The 22,242-nt window shown below is 37.0% G+C and overlaps 2 protein-coding genes across 2 annotated transcripts in view; one reads left to right on the forward strand and one right to left on the reverse strand.

Moving 5' to 3' along the window:
- Positions 1-651: 651 nt before the first annotated feature.
- Positions 652-11,818, reverse strand: LOC124775863. Its single transcript, XM_047250696.1, is given in 3 exon segments — positions 652-1,230; positions 1,232-1,428; positions 11,293-11,818. Coding segments are annotated over 3 exon segments (1,287 nt in total). The 3' UTR covers positions 652-666.
- LOC124773398 (disks large homolog 5-like) overlaps positions 2,653-22,242 on the forward strand; it is a 192,856-nt gene continuing 173,266 nt past the window's right edge. The window contains exons 1-2 of the mRNA XM_047249398.1: positions 2,653-2,796; positions 16,145-16,260. Of these exons, the coding sequence (XP_047105354.1) occupies positions 16,218-16,260 (43 nt within the window). The 5' untranslated portion in view covers positions 2,653-2,796; positions 16,145-16,217. The remainder of the gene's footprint in view (positions 2,797-16,144; positions 16,261-22,242) is intronic.

Here is a 22,242-nt window from a genome sequence, read left to right on the forward strand (position 1 = left end):
TAATGAAGCATCCTACTCCATGTCTGCACTATAACTTTTGCATCTAAAAATGAAATTAACACATGTTCCATGATAGTTTCCCTGTCTTGAATATTCAGTCAGGTAAGATTTTGTACAAAGTATAGAATAGAGGTGCATAAATTACTCAGAGGGCATTAAATGAATATTTCCTAACTTACAATCACATTCATTATCACAGTACTACTAAACCAGAACACCTAAGTATAAGAATTCATGGCCAAACAGTTAACATCTAATAATAACTACTTATCCATCAGGATCCTACATGAAAACACAGGGCCTTTAGATGCACACACATTGATGACAATAAGGCATCTCCCTAATGCCCCAAAATTCTCCTGTATTAATGGGAATCTTTGTATTAGTATAGATAAAAGGTATTCCTTCTGATATTTTTTGTCTTATTGCTACACCAAATATGCCCCCACCCCCCCCCAAGCATAAACATCAGAATATTTATCATCAAATTAGAGCTAGTTTTTTTTTTTAAATCCTTCTCACTAATGGCACCCATCTGATATTGCAGAAGCATTCTGTCTGACTGCATTTCTAGTATCTAGTATAGCTTAATCTTTCAAATCCATTGGCTGATACAGCATATCAACAGGCCTAATGTAGTTGTAGGCATGTATGTGCAGGTTTTTCTTAATGTACAATTCCATGCATGGTATACAACGGGTACAATAAATCAGATAATATACACACAATGTACATAAGATTTTTATTCACTCTTTCTGAAAGAGTTTCAATCAAGCCCAAAATTTCCATTCTCTTTGTATTTACAATCATTCTGTTTACTAAACCAATGTCTCTTAAGCTCTTACATTGTTTAGACACCCCTATAATGTGATCGACATTACACAGTAAATGAACCCCACAGTCATAAGAATTGGTCTGTTGGAGAGATGGTGCTTCAATAAAGACAGATTTAGCAATTGGAGAGAAATACTTTGAAAGTCCATCTGCCAATACTTTTGCATGATGATTATTAAAGCCAGAAGAAGAATCAAAATGGAAAAATGTATCTTCCAGCTTGCAGTAAACTAGCAAACTCCAGTGGGTACCACCAGTTGTCTCAACTATGTCAGAATCATTCAATGCAAGGAAAATATATTTATATTCTTTTGCATTTAGTGGGTCCAAAAACACATTTATTTCCTCAAATGGTGATACCTTTAGACATTGTGTTACTTCTGGTCCAATGAATAAATAATCTTTTTGATTCATGAATAACACCCTTGTAAGTATTCAAATGAAAACTTATAAGTGTATCATTTAACCAGTATGGACCTGTTAATAGCTCAATGTCAGATCTGTGCAACAGTGTATCATGAAAGCTCAGACAACTTGATCTCTGGCCATTGCTGCCCAACTTGAAAGCTGCACTTCGGGGAAAATAATCAGCCTCTTATCTGTAATTTAAAGAAAAAAAAAACAAGTTTATGAGCTATTATGCAACGGAAAAGAACCATATAAAAGAGTAAAGAAAATTTAACTTTTCAAAAATTGCTATATTTGTGTTATAAACATGAGTAAATTTAGGATAAACCTGGAAAGCTCTGTGACAGTTGTACACTACTTGCATAAATGTAAGCATGATGGTGGAGAGAGGGGGGAGGAGAAGGAGATGTCTTTTATGACATGTTATCTATTGATTGATAGAGTTGTGAACAAACAGCCATGATTAATTTGACCCGTTATGTTACTTCACTGCTCAGCTAGATTGCTTACAAAGATTTGTTCATATTATCAAAAATCAGTGAAGGCACAGAAATCACGAACCAACAGCTACTGTTGGGTAAAATACGGAAATGTCCAAGTCAAAATTAAATATAATGGGCGTACTAAAATGTGAAATTTTGGATTATTTCTAGTATGATGTAATAACTTTACAAAATAAACGCGGTTCGTGTCAATATAAGTGACAAATTTAAATCTAGCTTCCTTTGCCACTGGTCCTACATATAAGTACTTGGGAGGAAAAAAACGCCTCATGAATCCACACAATTGCAAGGTTAATGTGTAGGAGGGTATCACCGTTAAAATTAACGGTTTCAAACTTCGGTTTGGGCAACTGGAGATAGTGAATCATCAGTGATAAATGTGCAGATCTTTAAATAAATTGTATATAGCCAAGTGCCCACCACATATGGATTCTCCCAAATACTTTATTTTCATACAAAAAAAAACCTGACCGTCTTCGGCATTTAGTAATAACAGCGACTTTGCATGGCACTGAACTAATGTGTCAGATACTGAAACATACATCAGGCAAAAATGAAAATAAAACGGACTTTCACTGCTGTTGTCAGAAACGTCATCTTGTCGACTTTCTCAGTGTATGAAAAGATGTATAAAATTACACATTGTCAACATTGACAGCACAAAATGTGTCACCCGTCCGCCTCTCTCACACTCACCTTTCGTCTGTTCATGGACATTTTACACCTCTGAGGGCACTGGAATGCCCAGTGCTGTCGTAGATTCGGACATGAGTTGTTTTCATTCCTCAGTCACACTCATCAGCTTATTATTAAATATAATTTAGTATCAGTCATGAACCATTTTATACAATTCGATCTTCTTTGCCGAAGTAAACGCAAATGAAATATCTGCGGCAGTATAATCGCTGGTGTGTCGTAAGCAATAAGCAATTACTTGACAGTCACGCAAAAAAAGTATACTTATTAGTATCATGAAATGAGGCTAATCAGAAAATAGTAATGTTTAATCGACAGGTGATATTTTCAAGCTTTTACAACCGTAAACGTAGAAGTAAGTACATAGATTACATCTGTCATATGAAGCGTTGGCGAAAATTGTTGACGAATGAGCGGTCAAAAATGAAATAAGGAAGCAGGTGTAAGATCGAGATCAGTTGAAATCAGCTGACCGACGGGAAAAAATCAAAACCCTCTGTCTGTCATGTGCAACCAAATGAGGTTGCCATTTTAAGTGATTATTCAGGGTTAAAACAGACAGAGGTATTACATTAAGGAAAATAAACTGCAATAAATAACCGTTGTTGCGTATGTAACAGACGATAGACAATACACTCCAGAAATGCAATTAATTTCCAAAAGCAACAAACACCTGTTAAATAATTATGAACAATTGTTTGTAAACGAATATTGCATGGTTGTAAATATGAAGTTGGCAGTGGTCCTACTATTAGTTTTGGATGGCAGTGTAAGGGAATATTTATGCTGCTTTTGTGTTACGTTTATTCTGTAAACAAAATCTTATTCTCACCCCACTCTAAACAGTGTGATTTGCTGTGGAAAGTTTGTGTAATTTATATTTAACCAAATTTGTACTTGTTAATTTGGTACAGATACGGTATTAAAAATCTGAACAAGTAATTTATTTTAATGAACGTGGGACGACAGAGGTAACCTATAGCAGGAAAAGGTCTACAAATTAACTGAAACATTCTTTTTCAAATTACGTTATACACAACATACTTATCACTAATAAAGTAAGAAGACACTTGCGCAGATAGAAACTACTAGCACCAGCTATCAATTATGTTAATGCAGATAATATGCAGGTTTTGATAGTAATCGAGGACATTAGCAGTATTGTATGTAGTAAAATGGCCGTAAACGAGTGACCGAAAAATCACTACTTTAAGAAAGACTGCTGCTGCTTTTCCTCATTATAAGTTGTCATTTACCGAATAGTGCAGATTACACATTTATACAGTTGATATTTGTCAGAGGAAAAGGATGTGTAGAGAGAATATATATGCTTATGTACTCTACAGTGAGCATTATTCCCTGGGACTGATGACCTCAGATGTTAAGTCCTATAGTGCTTAGAGCCATTTTAGCCATTATTCCCTGCAGTAGCAACCAGTACACAATAGTTTTTAGGATGTGTACCTCAGTGTTGAGTAACTGAATTGGAATATTTAACACTGTATGCTGTAGTGTCTACACTTATGCATCAGAATTCAGTGCTCTGCTTGGAACTCTGCATGTGAATGCATGGCATATGTGAAAATCATTTCTGTTTCTTGTCATGCCAGTATATAAATTCTGTGAATCTGACAACTGCAGATTTCATTAAAGAGTAGATGAACTAGCATGCAAGTGTAAGAACTCAAAAGAGCCTTGAGGAGTGCCATTAAGTTGTTTGAGCATTGGGCGAGAGTTGTTTTGTGACTCTTCAAGCTTTGTTGTATTGCTTACTTTTGTTGATGAGCCACTAGTTGATTGTGGGTGCATTGTTCCAGTAGCTTACACAATAACACTGCAGTCCTGGTATATTTCTATGCTGGTTAACACACTGCTGCCAGACTTTCATGCACAAGTGATTGAAGTATGAAGTCCATGGCAATTATGTTAAGCGCTGTTGCTAACACCAAGGAATTTCCACAGATCGTTTAATTTGTGCAGAGCTGTCCATATTTATCTCTGCAAATTAATAGTCATTGTTAATTTTTAGGTTTCCCTAGTACATTTGTTTGTAACTTTCTGACTTAACTGTTTGCAATGAAGCAGTTATAATCAGAATATTGTAAGGTCGGGTAATTATTGTATACAAACATTAGCTGTCTGTGCAGACCCAGTTCAGATATGTCCATGTAACGGATACATATCTACGGAGTATGGATGGCAGGTGATTCATGAATCATGATTATCATACAAATTGTACAGGCTGCAAGGCAAAAGGCAATGGAATGACTGACAAGTGAGGTGTAACATATAATAGTTACAAATTAGGTCTTTTGAGTATAATGGCATTCTACCTACTACAAAACTATATTTATTCAATCACTCATTATCTTATGCACGAGAACATGTGAGTCAAACTTTCGATCATAGTAAGAAGTTGTAAATGTACAGTATGTACCCAGATTTGTAACTGTTTATGATATGGATATAGTTTGTTACAAAAATTTAAATGGCATACCATTAGAAGACCAACAGATTAAAAGATTTTCTGTCCAATATGTTATGTATGATATATGTATTACTGAGAGATTTGTGTGGACAAATAAATAAATATGTTCACTTGAAAATCGTATCATGGCCAAAACTAGTTGCCAGTAATCATTGAATTCATAAACCAGCTTATTGCTGTTCCAAAAACGAATTTCACTCTTATCTTTTTGTTGAGGCCTACTACTTTCTTGTCAGAATGTGAGCACATTGATGGATAGACATAGTTATTACCATTTTACCTCTTTTGTTATAATGTTGGGTCAATTCATACGAAGTGCTCCGAGGAAAAAATAATTGGTTGTTTGACCATCTCAGAAAAATTTTATATTTGCTGGGTGAATTCCCCAATGTTTAGTAGTCACAGAAATATATATTTTTTAAAATTTATTGTGTATTATTTTAAAATGGTGGCCATATTTGTTCCAGGCCACATGCATTTTTTCATATTTGCAAGCATCTACATTTTTTACAATTATTTAGTAGTGGATTGTCCTAAGACTTTCAGATACAATGCGTTTAGTTCAACACACTCTGGGCTACAAATTAACATCATTATCTTTCAACTGAATGTATTCTTTAATATATTTTTAATAGTTCAAAGTTATCATCCACAAATTAAAAAAACCTCAATTTTTGAACAGTAGTTTTCCAAAGAAAGATTAATTTCTCAGCTTTAATATTTTTTCTGCTGTTACACTCTATAGTATAGTTACTTTAGAGTATCAACGGTGAGCAGCTTACACTTAAAAAAATACACTATTTTAAAAATGGATTTTTTTTAATGTTTTCATTTTGTGGCCTGCAATAGCTTTGTTGGGGGACCAGATAAAAATCTGAAAATTTCACAGTTAAATAGACCTTTATGATATCAAACTTCAGCATAAATTTCAACTTTGAGACTCAGTTGGAAGTTGTTGTTGTTGTTGTTGTTGTTGTTGTGGTCTTCAGTCCTGAGACTGGTTTGATGCAGCTCTCGGGTCTAGTGTAGCAGGGGATACAACCCGTCGGCTTTGGACAATGACGTCACAAGTCGCCAGAGAGCAGTTTACCATTTTCGCTTTTGCTGTTATGTTTCAGTTTCGTTTTTTTACTGATGGCTTAATAAAGTGGATCTGTTTATTCTATCTCGTGAGTTTTTTTTAAAAAAGCCAAAAAACACTTATCAGCCACTGAAGGGAGCTACAACACTAAGAAGAATCGCTTCTCGATTGGCCACTTGTGACGTCATTGTCCAAAGCCGACGGGTTGTATCCCCTGCTACACTAGTCCCCAGCTCTCCATGCTACTCTATCCTGTGCAAGATTCATCATCTCCCAGTACCTACTGTAACCTACATCCTTCTGAATCTGCTTAGTGTATTCATCTCTTGGTCTCCCTCTACGATTTTTACCCTCCATGCTGCCCTCCAATGCTAAATTTGTGATCCCTTGATGCCTCAAAACATGTCCTACCAACCGATCCCGTCTTCTAGTCAAGTTGTGCCACAAACTTCTCTTCTCCCCAATCCTATTCAATACCTCCTCATTAGTTACGTGATCTACCCACAGTTGGAAGTTAAGGAAAAAAATTACAAACACGAGTCAAAAATACATTTTAACATCTGTGATATCTAGGCTTATGGAATAAAATCAGTTACAGTACATAATTTAATCATATCTATGATTACTTACTTTTTTTATTGAAAATAAGGCTGCTAATTACATTATATTGTTCTCTTGTTATGTGTTTTTAGTTCATCGCTCATTGAACATTTGTGAAATTTGTTCACTCAGTTTGTGTGTTAGCCTACATTATAAGTTTGCCCAGTCACAGTTGTAAATTCCATGGGAGACAGCTTCCTTAGTACATTTTTAAGTGGCATTCCAACTTGATCCTTCTAAATTTGTTTAAAAGATGTTCTTGGTCCTGGAGGGTGATAAAGTATGTATATATCTTGGTTGTGACAGTCAATATTATCAACTTTGCCAATCCACCACTGTTCATCGTAAACACAAGCCACTATGTCTTTATTTTAAAGAACTAGTTGTACAAGTTTTCCACAATGATGAAGTTCACTATCAGGCGAAATTGATGTGATCTTACACTTCAGTAAGTTGTGTGAATGGGGTACAAAACAATGAAAACATAGAGCTCCTTTAATCTTCTGACAAGTGTTGTACCTTTCCTTCAAGACACTCATAGACTTATTGTATTTCCTCACATTGTACAAAAACATAGGTAATTCCTTTGATATGTTTTTTACAGAATTCAAACATTTCTTGAGGTGTTATGATATGATTGTCATCGGTCCGCTGCGACTTGCTTTTGTAACAGCTCGCTTTGTTGTACCCCAGACACCATCACAAGCATTCTTCCCATGGCATGAAGTGAAAAAGTGCCATTCTGCATCAAACCCAAAATCTTCTTTATGAAAGGAGATGTTAATAATTTTTGTTTGTTTTTATATTGACTTGCTGCCCTGTCTGAAAAGTAAATCCGTTTTTTTTTTTATGGAAGGGTGGTGCTGTTTAATGTAGTTTGTTAATTTTAGTTGAAAAATGTGCACTGCTGAAGTGTTGTGTTCAAGGTAGTCACTTATGACACAAGCTGTGGCTCATTAGTTTATCTTCATCTTTATAATAGAATACAAATGGATGAAATGTGACCTGTGTGTTTACCCAGTTGTGCCCTTGTACTTCATCTTGAACAACAAAGGAATAATTTTCCAAAAAGTCAGCAAGAACTAAGCATTCATCAGCTGCCAAGGTTTGCTTTTTGTCTTTCGAAACTTTCTTTGAGCTTTTGCAATAAAATGATGAATTTTCAGATTTTCGAGGTTAGCCACCAACACTTCAAAAAACTCTTCTTGTGATTTTATGACTATCACCATTTCAGTTCTGTCTTGTGTCACCCATTGTTTGTATTTTATATTGTCAGGAATCAAATCGTCTTCTTCGGATTCTTCAAACATGTCAAGTAAGGCACATTTGCCTAGACAGTCTTCACATTTTCCCTTGAACATGCAATTGTAACTGTCAGTATTGTATACCATAACTTCCAAAAGGTCTTTATAGTCAACTCTAAGATCGGCTCCATCTATCATCAACTTTACGTTCTGATACAATCAAACACAAACATTATGTGTGCCAGATGCCGCTGCAACAATACATCATCTTTGTCTTAACTCACAAAACTTTGATCTTCCTATTTTAATGTCAGGGTTTTCTTTTTTAAAATTCAGTGAGTAGTTCATTTAAATTACACAATATTAACCTTTTTTGTCTTTGAATCTTAGAACCATTTTCTTTCACAGGAATACAGTCTTTTTTACCAGACATCAAATGGCTGTTATTGTCATCATCATAATACTTAATAACTTTGTTGATTGTGTTTTCATCTACCAAATTAGATGCACTTTTCTTTTGTAATGCTGGTAAAATTCTCTGTTCTTTTACCAATTGCCTTGTTAACTTAACAAGACATTCTGACGCATTAAATTCATCACTAACTTTTGCTTGACTCCTAGAATTCAGCAGTAAACTGATAATCTTAATTTTATCCTCTTTGTTTGAAGTACTGCATTTAGTTTTTAGTTTTTCTATCAAATCATCATATTTGGTTGGTGAAGTTTTAGAACTTCCATCTGTTTTAGTGCAATATGTATTTTGAAATGAAACTTCCAAATTCTTTTCGACTGTAGCTGCCACTTTCTCAGTTTTTGTATTCAAGGCGCTTGGTATTTTATCTTGACTTAGTTTTCTAATTTTACTCTAGCAGGCAATATACCCTGCATTTCACAAGCTGTATCTACTTTTTTTAACTTCTGAAAAGTCTCAAAATTCTGTATCTAAGGTTTCACTATGCTTTTCTTTTGAATTACAAATATCTTAGAATAACGTGTTGGACACAATGATTTTCCTGGTATGAGATTGACAAAAGGGCTTTCATTTTTAGAATAATGATCAAATGTTATTTCTCGCAGACCTTTAGTTATAGGTTTCTTATGATTCTCAAAAAGGTCCATGAAAGATTGTCCAAAAAGGTGATGAAATTGTTTTAAGTATTTCATTTCATGGTACTTGCATGTTGAGTTGACCTCTGGGCCGACTCGTAAGTAAAACAACACTTTTTCTTCTTCACTGTAATCTTCGATTAAAGTAATGTCTTTAGGATGCACTCCATACACACTTTTATGACATGCTTCATTAATAACAACACCAACAGAACACTGAGACACCATTTTTCAACTGCACACTTTAAGAACTTGTAGCTAAATAAGTGTGAGTGGACAATTGTTGGTGTAAGGGGGAAGACAACAATCAGACTTGTATAGGCTTGCAGATGCAATTGTTAGTCTGCTGAAACAATTACCACAACATTGTTTTGACAAATAATCATTATCTAGTGTAATTTGGTATGTTACATTATGCATTGGTATACTTTATTTGATTAGCCTACCAGATATTGCAGATGTTAAAAACGTATTTTTGACTTGTGTTTGTAATATTTTTTTCCGTAACTTCCAATTGAATCTCAAAGTTGAAATTTATACTGAAGTTTGGTATCATAAAGGTCTATTAACTGTGAAATTTTCAGATTTTTATCTGTTCCTCCAACAAAGATATTGCAGGCCACAAAACGGAAAAAGTAAAAAAAACAATTTTTTAAAATAGTGTATTTTTTAAGTGTAAGCTGCTCAACATTGATACTCTATAAAAAGTAACTATACTATACAGTGTAAGAGCAGAAAAATATTAAAGCTGAGAAATTAATCTTTCTTTGGAAAACTACTGTTCAAAAATTGAATTTTTTTAAATTTGTGGCTGATAACTTTGAACTATTAAAAATATAATAAAGAATACATTCAGTTAAGTGATAATGATGTTAATTTGTAGCCCAGAGTGTGTTGAACTAAATGTATTTTATCTGAAAGGCTTAGGACAATCCATTACTGAATAATTGTAAAAAATGTAGTTGCTTGCAAATACGAAAAAACGCATGCGGCCTGGAACAAATATGGCCACCATTTCGAAATAAACAACAAATTAAAAAAATATATTTTTGTGACTATTAAATATTGGGGAATTCACCCAGCAAATATAAAATCTTTCTGAGATGGTCAAGCAACATATTATTTTTTTCATGGGCCACTTGGTATGGATTGACCCCAGAGGTGCCGACTTGAAAATATTTTTTTTGAGGGGGGGGGGGGGGTCAAGAATCATTTTATTAGGTACTGCATTTGACAGGTAACTTTGCATTTCCATCTACATGTTTGACACTCCAAACCAGTCCTATTTGCAGATGACACCAGTGTATTGATTGAAGGTGGAAATAGAAATGCTTTTAGGCTGTATGCTGAAGTCACAAATGCAAATATTTCAGAGTGGTTTATGAGGAATAAGCTACTGATTACGCCTTTTTAAAAAAAAAAATTAAAAAAACGCCACTTTACAATTCCACACAAAGCAAAATTAAAAATCCATTAAAATCAAATATTTCTTTGGAAAACCAAAAAATTTTCACTGAAACAAAATTGCTTTATTTACTTACAAGACAATCTGAAATGGAATTCTCACATCACATTCTTAAATTCTAAGCTATCTAAAATGACCTATGCAATGAGAATTACATGGAACAACACAAGTGCTGAAGGAGAGAGGTGTATTATGCACGTATACTTTGCCTTTTGAGTTATGACATCATATTCTTGGGAAATTCCCCTCACAGCATAACAACTTTCAAGAAACAAAAAAAGATTGTGAGGATAATGAAAAATGCAAACAGCTGAAAATCATGCAAACTAGGGTGACTAGCCCCTACCCCTCGACTCACTGAAACGTCAACCACAATGTCATTTCAGTCGGAGTATAGGTCAGTAGTGGTACAAAACAAATACATAAATAAAGTTGGAGAAACATACCTTAATTTTTGATGGCAAATGTAATCGTCCTCAGATCATTCCTGCATATGAACTCAGCACATATGGCGTCAAGGTCGAGTTTCATCGATTCATCTCTATGGGCATTGAGAAGGGCTTTAAGATGATCCTGCCTCATTATAGAACGAAGATACATTTTCACCCTCCGCAGACTAGAAAACAATCGCTCAGCGGTGCAGGACATTACTGGAATCGTCAGCACTACACTTATGAATTTCACTAGTTCAGGCAGTAGGTCACAGGTGGTTTTCCTGTTTTAGATATTTCACTATGTCATCCAGCGAACTAATATTCGCAGACTCACCAGTTTGGATAATCTCATGCTTCGGTGGAGAAGCAAGCGTTCTTTGTCTATATCTGATTTGTAGAAAGATAAAATATCAAAGGAATGTTTGTTATCACCAAGAAGAAATTGTTCAGGTTGATTTACAAACATGAATGATTGAGTTTTGAACTGTGATTCCAAGAAGCTGATGGATGTATCCATTGTTTTATAATACAATCTTCTATATTTGTCACATACTTCTGTGAATGTTTCTACAGTTGAATTGATGGAGTCATCATATTTCTTAGGGACTTTTCTTCTACGGGGTAATTTTGGGAAATCAACATCCATATCTTGACATTTTGAAGTTACTTCACCCCAGAATGATTCCAAATTGTTTCTCATAAATGTAATAGAAGTTACAAGAGTGGAAATCATCTTATTGGCCTCCTCTAAGTGTAGGGATTTCCTCTGTAGTGCTATGTTTACGGTATCAATGTGACCAAACAATTTTACCAAAAGTGATAACATGAAAAAGAAATCATATCTCTGCATATTAATCCAAAAGCCATTTGCTTTGGCCCCAGTGTCTGAATTGTCATTTCTTGAAATATTTAGAAAAAGTTCCTGAAGTTCTGTATAGTTGGACAAAACTGAAGACATTTCCAAGTATCTTACGGCCCACCTTGTACGACAGAGTGGTTTCAAATTTGTAGAGGCATCTGCCTTCATGTGAGCAAAAAGATCTAATCTTTTAGGTGAAACTCTCCCAAAATTTATTAAGTCCTTCATAACATTCAATGCATTTCGACATTCTGGAACTGCTTTCACAGTGTCTTATAGTGTTAGATTTAAACAATGTGCAAGACAGTGCACAAACATAGCTCTCTTCTCCATTTCCATAAACTTTGCCTGGACACCATTATATAATCCGGCCATGTTAGCTGAACCGTCAAAGCATTGGCTCCTACAATTAGATGTAGGCAAATCAAATCGTCTTAAAATGTCGATAATAATATCAAACAGAGCCTTAGCTGTGGTACTTTGTATTGAGTATAGCCCTAAAAAATATTCTTCTATCTCTAGCGAAGCATCAACAAATCTTATACAGATACTAAATTGCTCTTTGGTGGCTATATGATTTTTAGTAAACAAGTTCAGTTTTTGTTCATTTGTGTCAGCTTTTCTGTGGAAATCTGGCTAAATACATTGACATCCTATTGTAAGGATTTGAATTTCAGTACAGCGTATCTGTGGCAGCCCGATGCTTCATGCGCTTTCAACTTTTCTATCCCTTTCTTCCAGTTCGTAAAACCAGTTTCCATGAAAGTTTTTTCCATTTTGTGAGAAAACTGAAAACGATTTTCTTCAAACACTTGTCTTCAAATTTTGCAAAAAATAACATCTTTTACCTTATTGTAATTGATCCATGCAAATTACTGTTTCCAAGAGGGCTGATCACAGTGTTGTTTTTTTCCGGGAACAGTGTTTTTTGTCACCGCCACAGTTCCGTCACTATCTGTGTCTTTGTTGTCACACACAGAACCACTAACACTGGGTCTAGCTTCACCATTGCTAACACTTGCCACATTGTCACATTTCTTCCTAATTATAAACTTGTCCATTTTAAACTGGGCAGTAAGGGACAAAATATTAACAACTGAACCGAGTCACAGTAAGACTAACTGACCACTGGCGATGCCCAGCTCCGGAATATTTATGTTCACTGCCAACATTAGCTGCGGCCTGTGTAACAGTACTGTGCGCCTAACAAGAAGTAGCCATGTAAAAGTAGTGTTGATTAGTGTTAGGGCTGGCTCTAGGGAGGGGCGAACTGTGCCATCACCCAGGGCGGCAGATTTTTGGGGGCGGCAATTCCATCTTGCGTAAATGAAGGAATGTGAGAATAAATTGGAAATACAAATTATTCTTAAAATCAAGGGTCTTATTGAAAGTTATCTATGGTACAGAAACAGTGTGCTCCGATTTACGAAAGAAACGTTTCCTCCAACAAAAATGGCTTAAAATGTATTGCACTGTAAATGTATCACTGACTGCTGCTTTGATCTTAAAGACATATTCACAACAAAGAGACGAATGAGTGTGATATGTGAAAATAAGGCGTCATGTATGAAATAGATTGTGGGAAAAGTTGACTGTGTCGAAAAAGGGGGGGTGGGGGGCGCTTGACATGTTTGCGCGGGGCGGCAAAATCCCGTGACCCGGTGCTGATTTTTGTGGTGTTGTACATATTGATTGTCAATAGAATTTACAAAAATGAATGAAGAGTCCTTCTAGCAGTCGCCATCAAATTCGGTGTCACTATTGCTCATTAGTTTCTTTTACAAGCTGCCAGCAGGCTGCTGTGGGAGGAAGTGGAGCTCGTCCTAGCAGCCAAAGCACTGCGAGCTCATGGTGAGCTTTCGTTCCCCGCATACCTCAGTACAGTAAAAGTGTGCGAATAGTACAGATGCAGGGGACAAACCCTGTCACGACAGTTCATCATATGCAGAGGCTAGAGGAATAGCAGAAGCGAATACGCAATAGCTCGTAAAATCGGTATTTTTTTCCTACATAATCATTACATACTATTATGCAAAAATGTATGTGCAAGTTTTAACAAATTTCCCAGTAAAGGATGAGGAAGGGGGAGAGAGCAGTGAGAAATGCATGTTTGAATATTTGGGGGGGGGGGGGGGTGAGGCCCCCACTTTTAACTATTGGGGGGGGTCACAAAGTACCTTGCCCCCCCCCCCCCCCCCCTAAGTCGGCGCCACTGATTGACCCTATTGTTTTTAACATTTTTCTACATAATAAACCCTAACCTGAATTTTGTCCCTCCCTACTGCTTTTTATAAAACACATATATTGTTTTTAACTTCTGAGAAGCCTGCTGTATCTGACTAAATGTTATTCCCTTCCAAATCCAAAAATGTGTCTTTATTGCTTAGATTACAGCAGATTATTGTTCCTAATCAACAGTAATAGGAGCATTTGGGTTTCAGACATCCAATTTATTCTTTGTTCAGCTAAACTTATATAACAAGGCACAGAAGTACCTGAGTGTTTAGTCATCACCTAAGTTTTTCAGCCTGCTACAACCAACATTCTTTCAGCCAGGCCACCAGTGTCAGGGAACTAGCACATAGCAGTAGAACCTGTGACAACTGAATCCATGCTGCACTAACCTGTCAGGACCTCAAGAGTTTGGCAAAACATGTGAACAATGCTAAACCTGAGCAGAGCTGTGTTCATATTAGTCATAGGCCTTGAGTGTTTCCAGCTCTTTCAGCCTTGGGTCAACAAGATCATATTGCATGCTTATGAGGTACCATCTCAGTTGTCTAGTCAGTGTTGTTGTATTATGCATTTAGGTCAAGCGTAGGAGATAGCAGACATTGATTCACTAATCTGTCTGCAGTGAAGATCGGTAAATAACCCATCCAGATTTATTTCCCACGAAGTGCTGTATCAGGATGGCTTTCTTATGAGAACTGACTGCTGCACAGTGTATTTTATGTAGTGTATTTTATTTTATTTTCTTCCTAAAGTAGCTTGCAATGAGTAAATGTACTTACGAAAGATACGCTCCAAACGTTTGTGGGTGCCATTTTCTGTTGACTCTTGTGAAGATAATTCTCATCAGAGTTATAACATGAACTTTAGATCTAATCTACATTAGGACATCAGTGAGTGAGCAACTGTCTCACAGTCAAGAAGTAATATGATGGCATCTTAATCTCCAGGAGATTTAATTAGCTACATTATAAAAGGCATTTGCACTGCTGTGAGAAATGCCAGTAGGATAAGATGGGATGTGTGTTATAACTTCATAATTGAGATGAAACTTGACTTTGTCAAGAAGGATTCAGTGTGTCAAAATTGAAAGGCAATTACTGTTATTGTTAGCAGTCATTCCATTGTACATGTCTGCGACTCAATGCTTCCTCTGTGTGGTGAGTAGCAATTGGTCCTTTGCTTATTGTTGTCATTCCATCCTGGAGTTGTTTGGTGGTGATATAAAAGTAATTAGTATTTTGTAAAGTTTGCACTGTGAGACCACAGGCAACCACAAATGCCTTTAATTAAATCGTTAAAAAACTAATGTGTGTGCTAGATTATTCCTGTATCATAAAAAATCACACTTATTTCATAAATATATGCGTACAATGCAATAGTGTACTTAGGCAAAGCTGACTGAAAACGGTAATGGAATAAAGCAAAAGCATTTTAGAATCTATTGTGGGTGGTCGAATCTTCCTAAATAATCCTTCCTTGAATAACACTCGTGCAGCTCAAAAATATCCATCATGGAGAAACTAAGTACTATCTCATTGTCATTTCTTATTGGACCAAGTTGCTTATGTGAAAAATTGCATATTATATACTATTTGATAGTTATTAGTTTTCATTATTGTGAATACAAACTGTGTATTCTTTATAGCAGATGTTGGTCATCAACAGGTAATGAATGAGTCACCCTTATCTGCTTATTCGTTCACTAATTCATTACATGTTATAGATCTCATCTGGAATGTAGCTCAAGTCAAAGTATACATTAGCTAAAGACAAGCAACAAATGCCGCTTTATTAGTTATTTGAATGGCATCTGTTATTGGATGATATTACTACTAATTCACTTGCTAATAAAGACAATATTGGTGTTTTGTGGTTATATGTTACTGGTATTCCATTTTTTTAACTTTATTCCATTTTAGTTAATTGTTTGTTTGGGTCATCAGCCTTTTTTTTGGCTTGACGCAGCCCAGCTCAGTTTTCTCTTTTGTGTCATAATGTTCCTTATAGTAGCCAATGTTTTCCACATATTCCTTTTTGCATTGATTCTGTGAGGTCTCTCATGAGTCCTTAATCTTATCAGTGTACTTAATTTTCAGAATCGTTCTGTAACACTACACGTCAAATACTTTGTTTATTTTGTGTTCCAAGTTTCCAGTTTCATACTATGTGACTGTTATTTCTCTTCTTCAGGTCACACACATAAAGGGCACAAAATGAGGCAGAGAGAAAGATAGTTCGACACTAATTTCGGCAAGATCTAAACATGGCTTCGGGTGGCTCATCATTAGACAGTACAGGGAGCAATGGTAAGTGAAATGATGAGAAAAGTCTGTAATTACTTCATGCTTGACCATCCCGTACTATACATTTTGAATTTAACTGTGTGGCTTCTGGTATTTATGAAGTAATGTTGTATAGAATTGAGATGTATGTTATAGTAATATAAGCAGTGTTACTTTTATATGTTTCACTCAGCCAAATGTAATACTTAAATATCTTCAACATTTCGCAGCGCTGTCAGCAACTGTATGAATATTAATTTTAATTATGAACAGCCTAAGTTGCATCGTTTACCTAGAATTTACCTAGGTTTCAGTCGGATAACCCACCCTTCTTCAGAGTAACAGTATCTCCTGTTTGTCCATAGTTGACATTGTCAAGCTAAAACTACAAATCCATAAATTATCGTCAAACTGTAAAACTTATCTGGCACTGCCTTGGCCCCACTTCGTGACCGTGATGCGGCAGCCACGAGTGCTGTACTAGAACTGACCGTAGCGTCATGAGGCCTTCCTAGGTGGACACAATACCTTGCGCCTGCGCATAAACTGTATGATAGTTACTTGCTTGTACAAGACGTGAACTTAACTGCTGACCTTGACTTTACTAGTAAAGTGAAATAAAAGGTATAGCTGAGGAAAAGGGCCTATATGTTAACCTGTGCAGAATGTACTTGGATCGACTGTCTTAACATTTATGAAGTATTCATTGGTCATGATATGTGGAAGATGACATGTGCTTAAAAAGTATGGCCTATCTAGGAAAATTTTTGTACTGAAGCATGAAGTTTAATCACCTAAAAAGAACCTAGGAGTGGGAAGGACAATATAAAGCCAACATCATCATTATTACGACTAGGTCTAGAAATTTTTTATGACGTAACTGTTAAGCATTTGCTTAGCTATGGTTACAACACATGAACATGCTATTGACTTAGCACACAAATGGTCATGATTGAACTTATGAACAAGTCTATATCTAATCTGTAACATCCGGCAATACAGGCCATACAAATTAGATGGTGATTATTCAAGGTTAGTATATTTGACCTGAAACGGTCTAGAATCAACTCAAAACCTAATGCGCGTGCCTGATTGAACTTCTTGGTGAAGTTATGGTTATGAGTTGCAGAAAACACCATAGTAGGGGATAATGTGGCGGCAGTGGGGTACTCAATTTGCCTTCATGGAGGTGATCCACACATATACTGTAAAAGCTGTGTGTGGGCCACTGCCATCATAATACGGGGCTGGAGACCACTGCCATTGAACTTAGGGAATGACAGCGGAAATATGCTTAAAGCTAAAGTGTGACTTCGCGGACGTCGCTCCAGTCAACACACTTAAAAACTATTGACCAACATAGGTTGATTATGCTCTAAGCAAGTTTTTAAGTCTGTTGACTAGAGTGATGTTCACCAAGTCACACTTTAGCTTAGAGCATAATCAACCTATGTTGGGCCTCATGACGCTACGGTCAATTCTAGTACAGCACCGCATCATGGTCACGAAGTGGGGCCGAGGCAGTGTCAGATAAGTTTTACTGTTTGACGATAATTTATGGATTTGTACTTTTAGCTTGATGATGTCCACTATGGACAAACTGTAGATACTGTTATTCTGAAGAAGGTTGGGTTATCCAGACTGAAACCTAAGTAAATTCTACGTAAACGGTGCAACTGAGGCTGTTCATAATTAAAATTAAATATCACACTATCTCAATTGTTTGTTTCTTTGAACATTACCCTTCTGCCACTATTTGGAGAGATTTGTTTCACTTTTGCCTACCTTCCTTAGATATTTTGTGGAAACACTTACTGCCAATTGAGATTCTCATTTAGTGTGTTATGTTTCATGATGGCATTGTGTGAGGTCCCAAACTACTCCATTTCTGTGTGGTGGTTTCTTTGTTAAAAAGTAGACATGGCTTTCATGATGCCATCTTTTTCAGCTTGTCGCATTTTCTATGACTGGATCATAGATTTTCCTTTCTTTGGCTTTTAGTTGCTATGCTAGTGTTCCTTGTTCATTATGAAATGTTTGGTTACGTGGAGAGCTTCTGCAAAAACTGAAATTCTTAACTCAGTTTTCAAATGTTCCTTTAGAAAGGAGAACCCAGAAGAATTGCCCCAGTTTAATCCTCATGCCATTGGAAAGATGACTGTCAGTGGTGTTGAGAAACAGCTGAAAGTGAACAGAGCTCCAGGGCCTGATGGAGTTCCTATCAGATTCTATACTGAATTCGTGGCTGAGTTAGCCACTCTTCTAACTATAAACTATCGTAGATCCCTCAGGCAAAAAGTTGTGCCCAGTAACTGGGAGAAAGCAAAGGTCACACCTATCTACAAGAAGGGTAGTAGAAGTGATCCATAAAACTACTGTCCAATATGCTCGGCATCAATTTGTTGTGAAAACACAGTACATATTGTGAGCTCAAGGATAATGAGGTATGTTGACCAGAATGACCTCCTCACTACCAACCAGCGTGGATACTGTGAACGCTCTTCACATGAAAACCAACTCTCTCTTCTCTCGTGGGACATCTTGAAAGCCGTTGCTTAAAGCAGTCAGGTAGATGCAGTGTTTCTTGACTTCCAAAAGGCATCTGATACAGTACCACATGTACACATACTATCAAAAGTACAATCGCATGGGGTATCAAGCGAAATTTGTGACAGGATTGAGGACTTTTTGGTAGGTAAAGCGCAGCATGTTATCTGAGGTGAAGAGTTGTTATCAGATGTAAGAGAAACATCTGGTGTGCCCAAGGTAATGTGTTGGTACCCTTGCTGTTCTTGTTGTTTATTAATGACCTTATGGACAATATTCCCCCCCCCCCCCCCCCCCCCGCCCCCCCCCCCACCTGCCAATGAACCATGGACCTTGCCGTTGGTGAGGAGGCTTGCGTGCGTCAGCGATACAGATGGCCTTACCGTAGGTGCAGCCACAATGGAGGGGTATCTGTTGAGAGGCCAGACAAACATGTGGTTCCTGAAGAGGGACAGCAGCCTTTTCAGTAGTTGCAGGGGCAACGGTCTGGATGATTGACTGATCTGGCCTTGTAACACTAGCCAAAACGGCCTTGCTGTGCTGGTACTGTGAATGACTGAAAGCAAGGAGAAACTACAGCTGTAATTTTTCCCGAGGGCATGCAGCTTTACTGTATGGTAATGATGATGGCTTCCTCTTGGGTAGAATGTTGTGGAATGTTGCAGAGGTGAAATAGTCCCCCTTTCAGATCTCCGGGTGGGGACTACTCAAGAGGACGTCGTTATCAGGAGAGAGAAAACTGGTGTTCTACGGATCGGAGCGTGAAATGTCAGATCCCTTAATCGGGCAGGTAGGTTAGAAAATTTAAAAAGGGAAATGGATAGGTTAAAGTTAGATATAGTGGGAATTAGTGAAGTTCGGTGGCAGGAGGAACAAGACTTTTGGTCAGGTGAATACCGGGTTATAAATACAAAATCAAATAGGGGTAATGCAGGAGTAGGTTTAATAATGAATAAAAAAATGGGAGTGCGGGTAAGCTACTACGAACAGCATAGTGAACTCATTATTGAAGCAAAGATAGACATGAAACCCATGCCTACCACAGTAGTACATGTTTACATGCAAACTAGCTCCACAGATGACTAAGAGATTGAAGAAATGTTTGATGAGATAAAAGATATTATTCAGGTAGTGAAGGGAGATGAAAATTTAATAGTCATGGGTGACTGGAATTCGAGAGTAGGAAAAGGGAGAGAAGGAAACATAGTAGGTGAATATGGATGGGGGGTAAGAAATGAAAGAGGAAGCTGTCTGGTAGAATTTTGCACAGAGCATAACTTAATCATAGCTAACACTTGGTTCAAGAATCATAAAAGAAGGTTGTATACATGGAAGAATCCTGGAGATACTAAAAGGTATCAGATAGATTACATAATGGTAAGACAGAGATTTAGGAACCAGATTTTAAATTGTAAGACATTTCCAGGGGCAGATGTGGACTCTGACCACAATCTATTGGTTATGAACTGTAGATTAAGACTGAAGAAACTGCAAAAAGGTGGGAATTTAAGGATGTGGGACCTGGATAAAGTGACTAAACCAGAGGTTGTACAGAGTTTCAGGGAGAGCATAAGGGAACAATTGACAGGAGTGGGGGAAAGAAATACAGTAAAAGAAGAATAGGTAGCTCTGAGGGATGAAGTAGTGAAGGCAGCAGAGGATCAAGTAGGTAAAAAGACGAGGGCTAGTAGAAATCCTGAATTTAATTGATGAAAGGAGAAAATATAAAAATGCAGTAAATGAAGCTGGCAAAAAGGAATACAAACGTCTCAAAAATGAGATCAACAGGAAGTGCAAAATGGTTAAGCAGGGATGGCTAGAGGACAAATGTAAGGATGTAGAGGCTTATCTCACTAGGGTTAAGATAGATACTGCCTACAGGAAAATTAAAGAGGCCTTTGGAGAAAAGAGAACCAATTGCATGAATATCAAGAACTCAGGTGGAAACCCAGTTCTAAGCAAAGAAGGGAAAGCAGAAAGGTGGAAGCAGTATATAGAGGGTCTATATGGGGGCGATGTTCTTGAGGACAATATTATGGAAATGGAAGAGGATGTAGATGAAGATGAAATGGGAGATATGATACTGCGTGAAGAGTCTGAACAGAGCAGTGAAAGACCTGAGTCGAAACAAGGCCCCGGGAGTAGACAACATTCCATTAGGACTACTGACAGCTTTGAGAGAGCCAGTCCTGACGAAACTCTACCATCTGGTGAGCAAGATGTATGAGACAGCCAAAATTCCCTCAGACTTCAAGAAGAATATAATAATTCCAATCCCAAAGAAAGCAGATGTTGACATGTGAAAATTACCGAACTATCATACTAATAAGTCACAGCTGCAAAATACTAATGCGAATTCTTTACAGACGAATGGAAAAACTGATAGAAGCCGACCTCAGGGAAGATCAGTTTGGATGCCGTAGAAATGTTGGAACACGTGAGGCAATACTGACCCTACGACTTATCTTAGAAGAAAGATTGAGGAAAGGCAAACCTACTTTTCTAGCATTTGTAGACTTAGAGAAAGCTTTTGACAATGTTAACTGGAATACTCTCTTTCAAATTCTGAAGGTGGCAGGGGTAAAATACAGGGAGCGAAAGGCTATTTACAATTTGTACAGGAACCAGATGCCAATTATAAGAGTCGAGGGACATGAAACGGAAGCAGTGGTTGGGAAGGGAGTGAGACAGGGTTGTAGCCTCTCCCCGATGTTATTCAATCTGTATATTGAGCAAGCAGTAAAGGAAACAAAAGAAAAATTTGGAGTAGGTATTAAAATTCATGGAGAAGAAGTAAAAACTTTGAGGTTCGCCGATGACATTGTAATTCTGTCAGAGACAGCGTAGGACTTGGAAGAGCAGTTGAACGGAATGGACAGTGTCTTGAAAGAAGGGTATAAGATGAACATCAACAAAAGCAAAACGAGGATAATGGAATGTAGTCAAATTAAATCGGGTGATGCTGAGGGAATTAGATTAGGAAATGAGACACTTAAAGTAGTAAAGGAGTTTTGCGATTTGGGGAGCAAAATAACTGATGATGGTTGAAGTAGAGAGGATACAAAATATAGACTGGCAATGGCAAGGAACGCGTTTCTGAAGAAGAGAAATTTGTTAACATCCAGTATAGATTTAAGTGTCAGGAAGTCGTTTCTGAAAGTATTTGTATGGAGTGTAGCCATTTATGGAAGTGAAACATGGACGATAAATAGTTTGGGCAAGAAGAGAATAGAAGCTTGCGAAATGTGGTGCTACAGAAGAATGTTGAAGATTAGGTGGGTAGATCACATAACTAATGAGGAGGAATTGAATAGAATTGGGGAGAAGAGGAGTTTGTGGCACTATTTGACAAGAAGAAGGGACCCCTTGGTAGAACATGTTTTGAGGCATCAAGGGATCACAAATTTAGCATTGGAGGACAGCATGGAGGATAAAAATCGTAGAGGGAGACCAAGAGAT

The sequence above is a fragment of the Schistocerca piceifrons genome, chromosome 2 (assembly GCF_021461385.2).
Source record: "Schistocerca piceifrons isolate TAMUIC-IGC-003096 chromosome 2, iqSchPice1.1, whole genome shotgun sequence".
Taxonomy (NCBI): Eukaryota; Metazoa; Arthropoda; class Insecta; order Orthoptera; family Acrididae; genus Schistocerca; species Schistocerca piceifrons.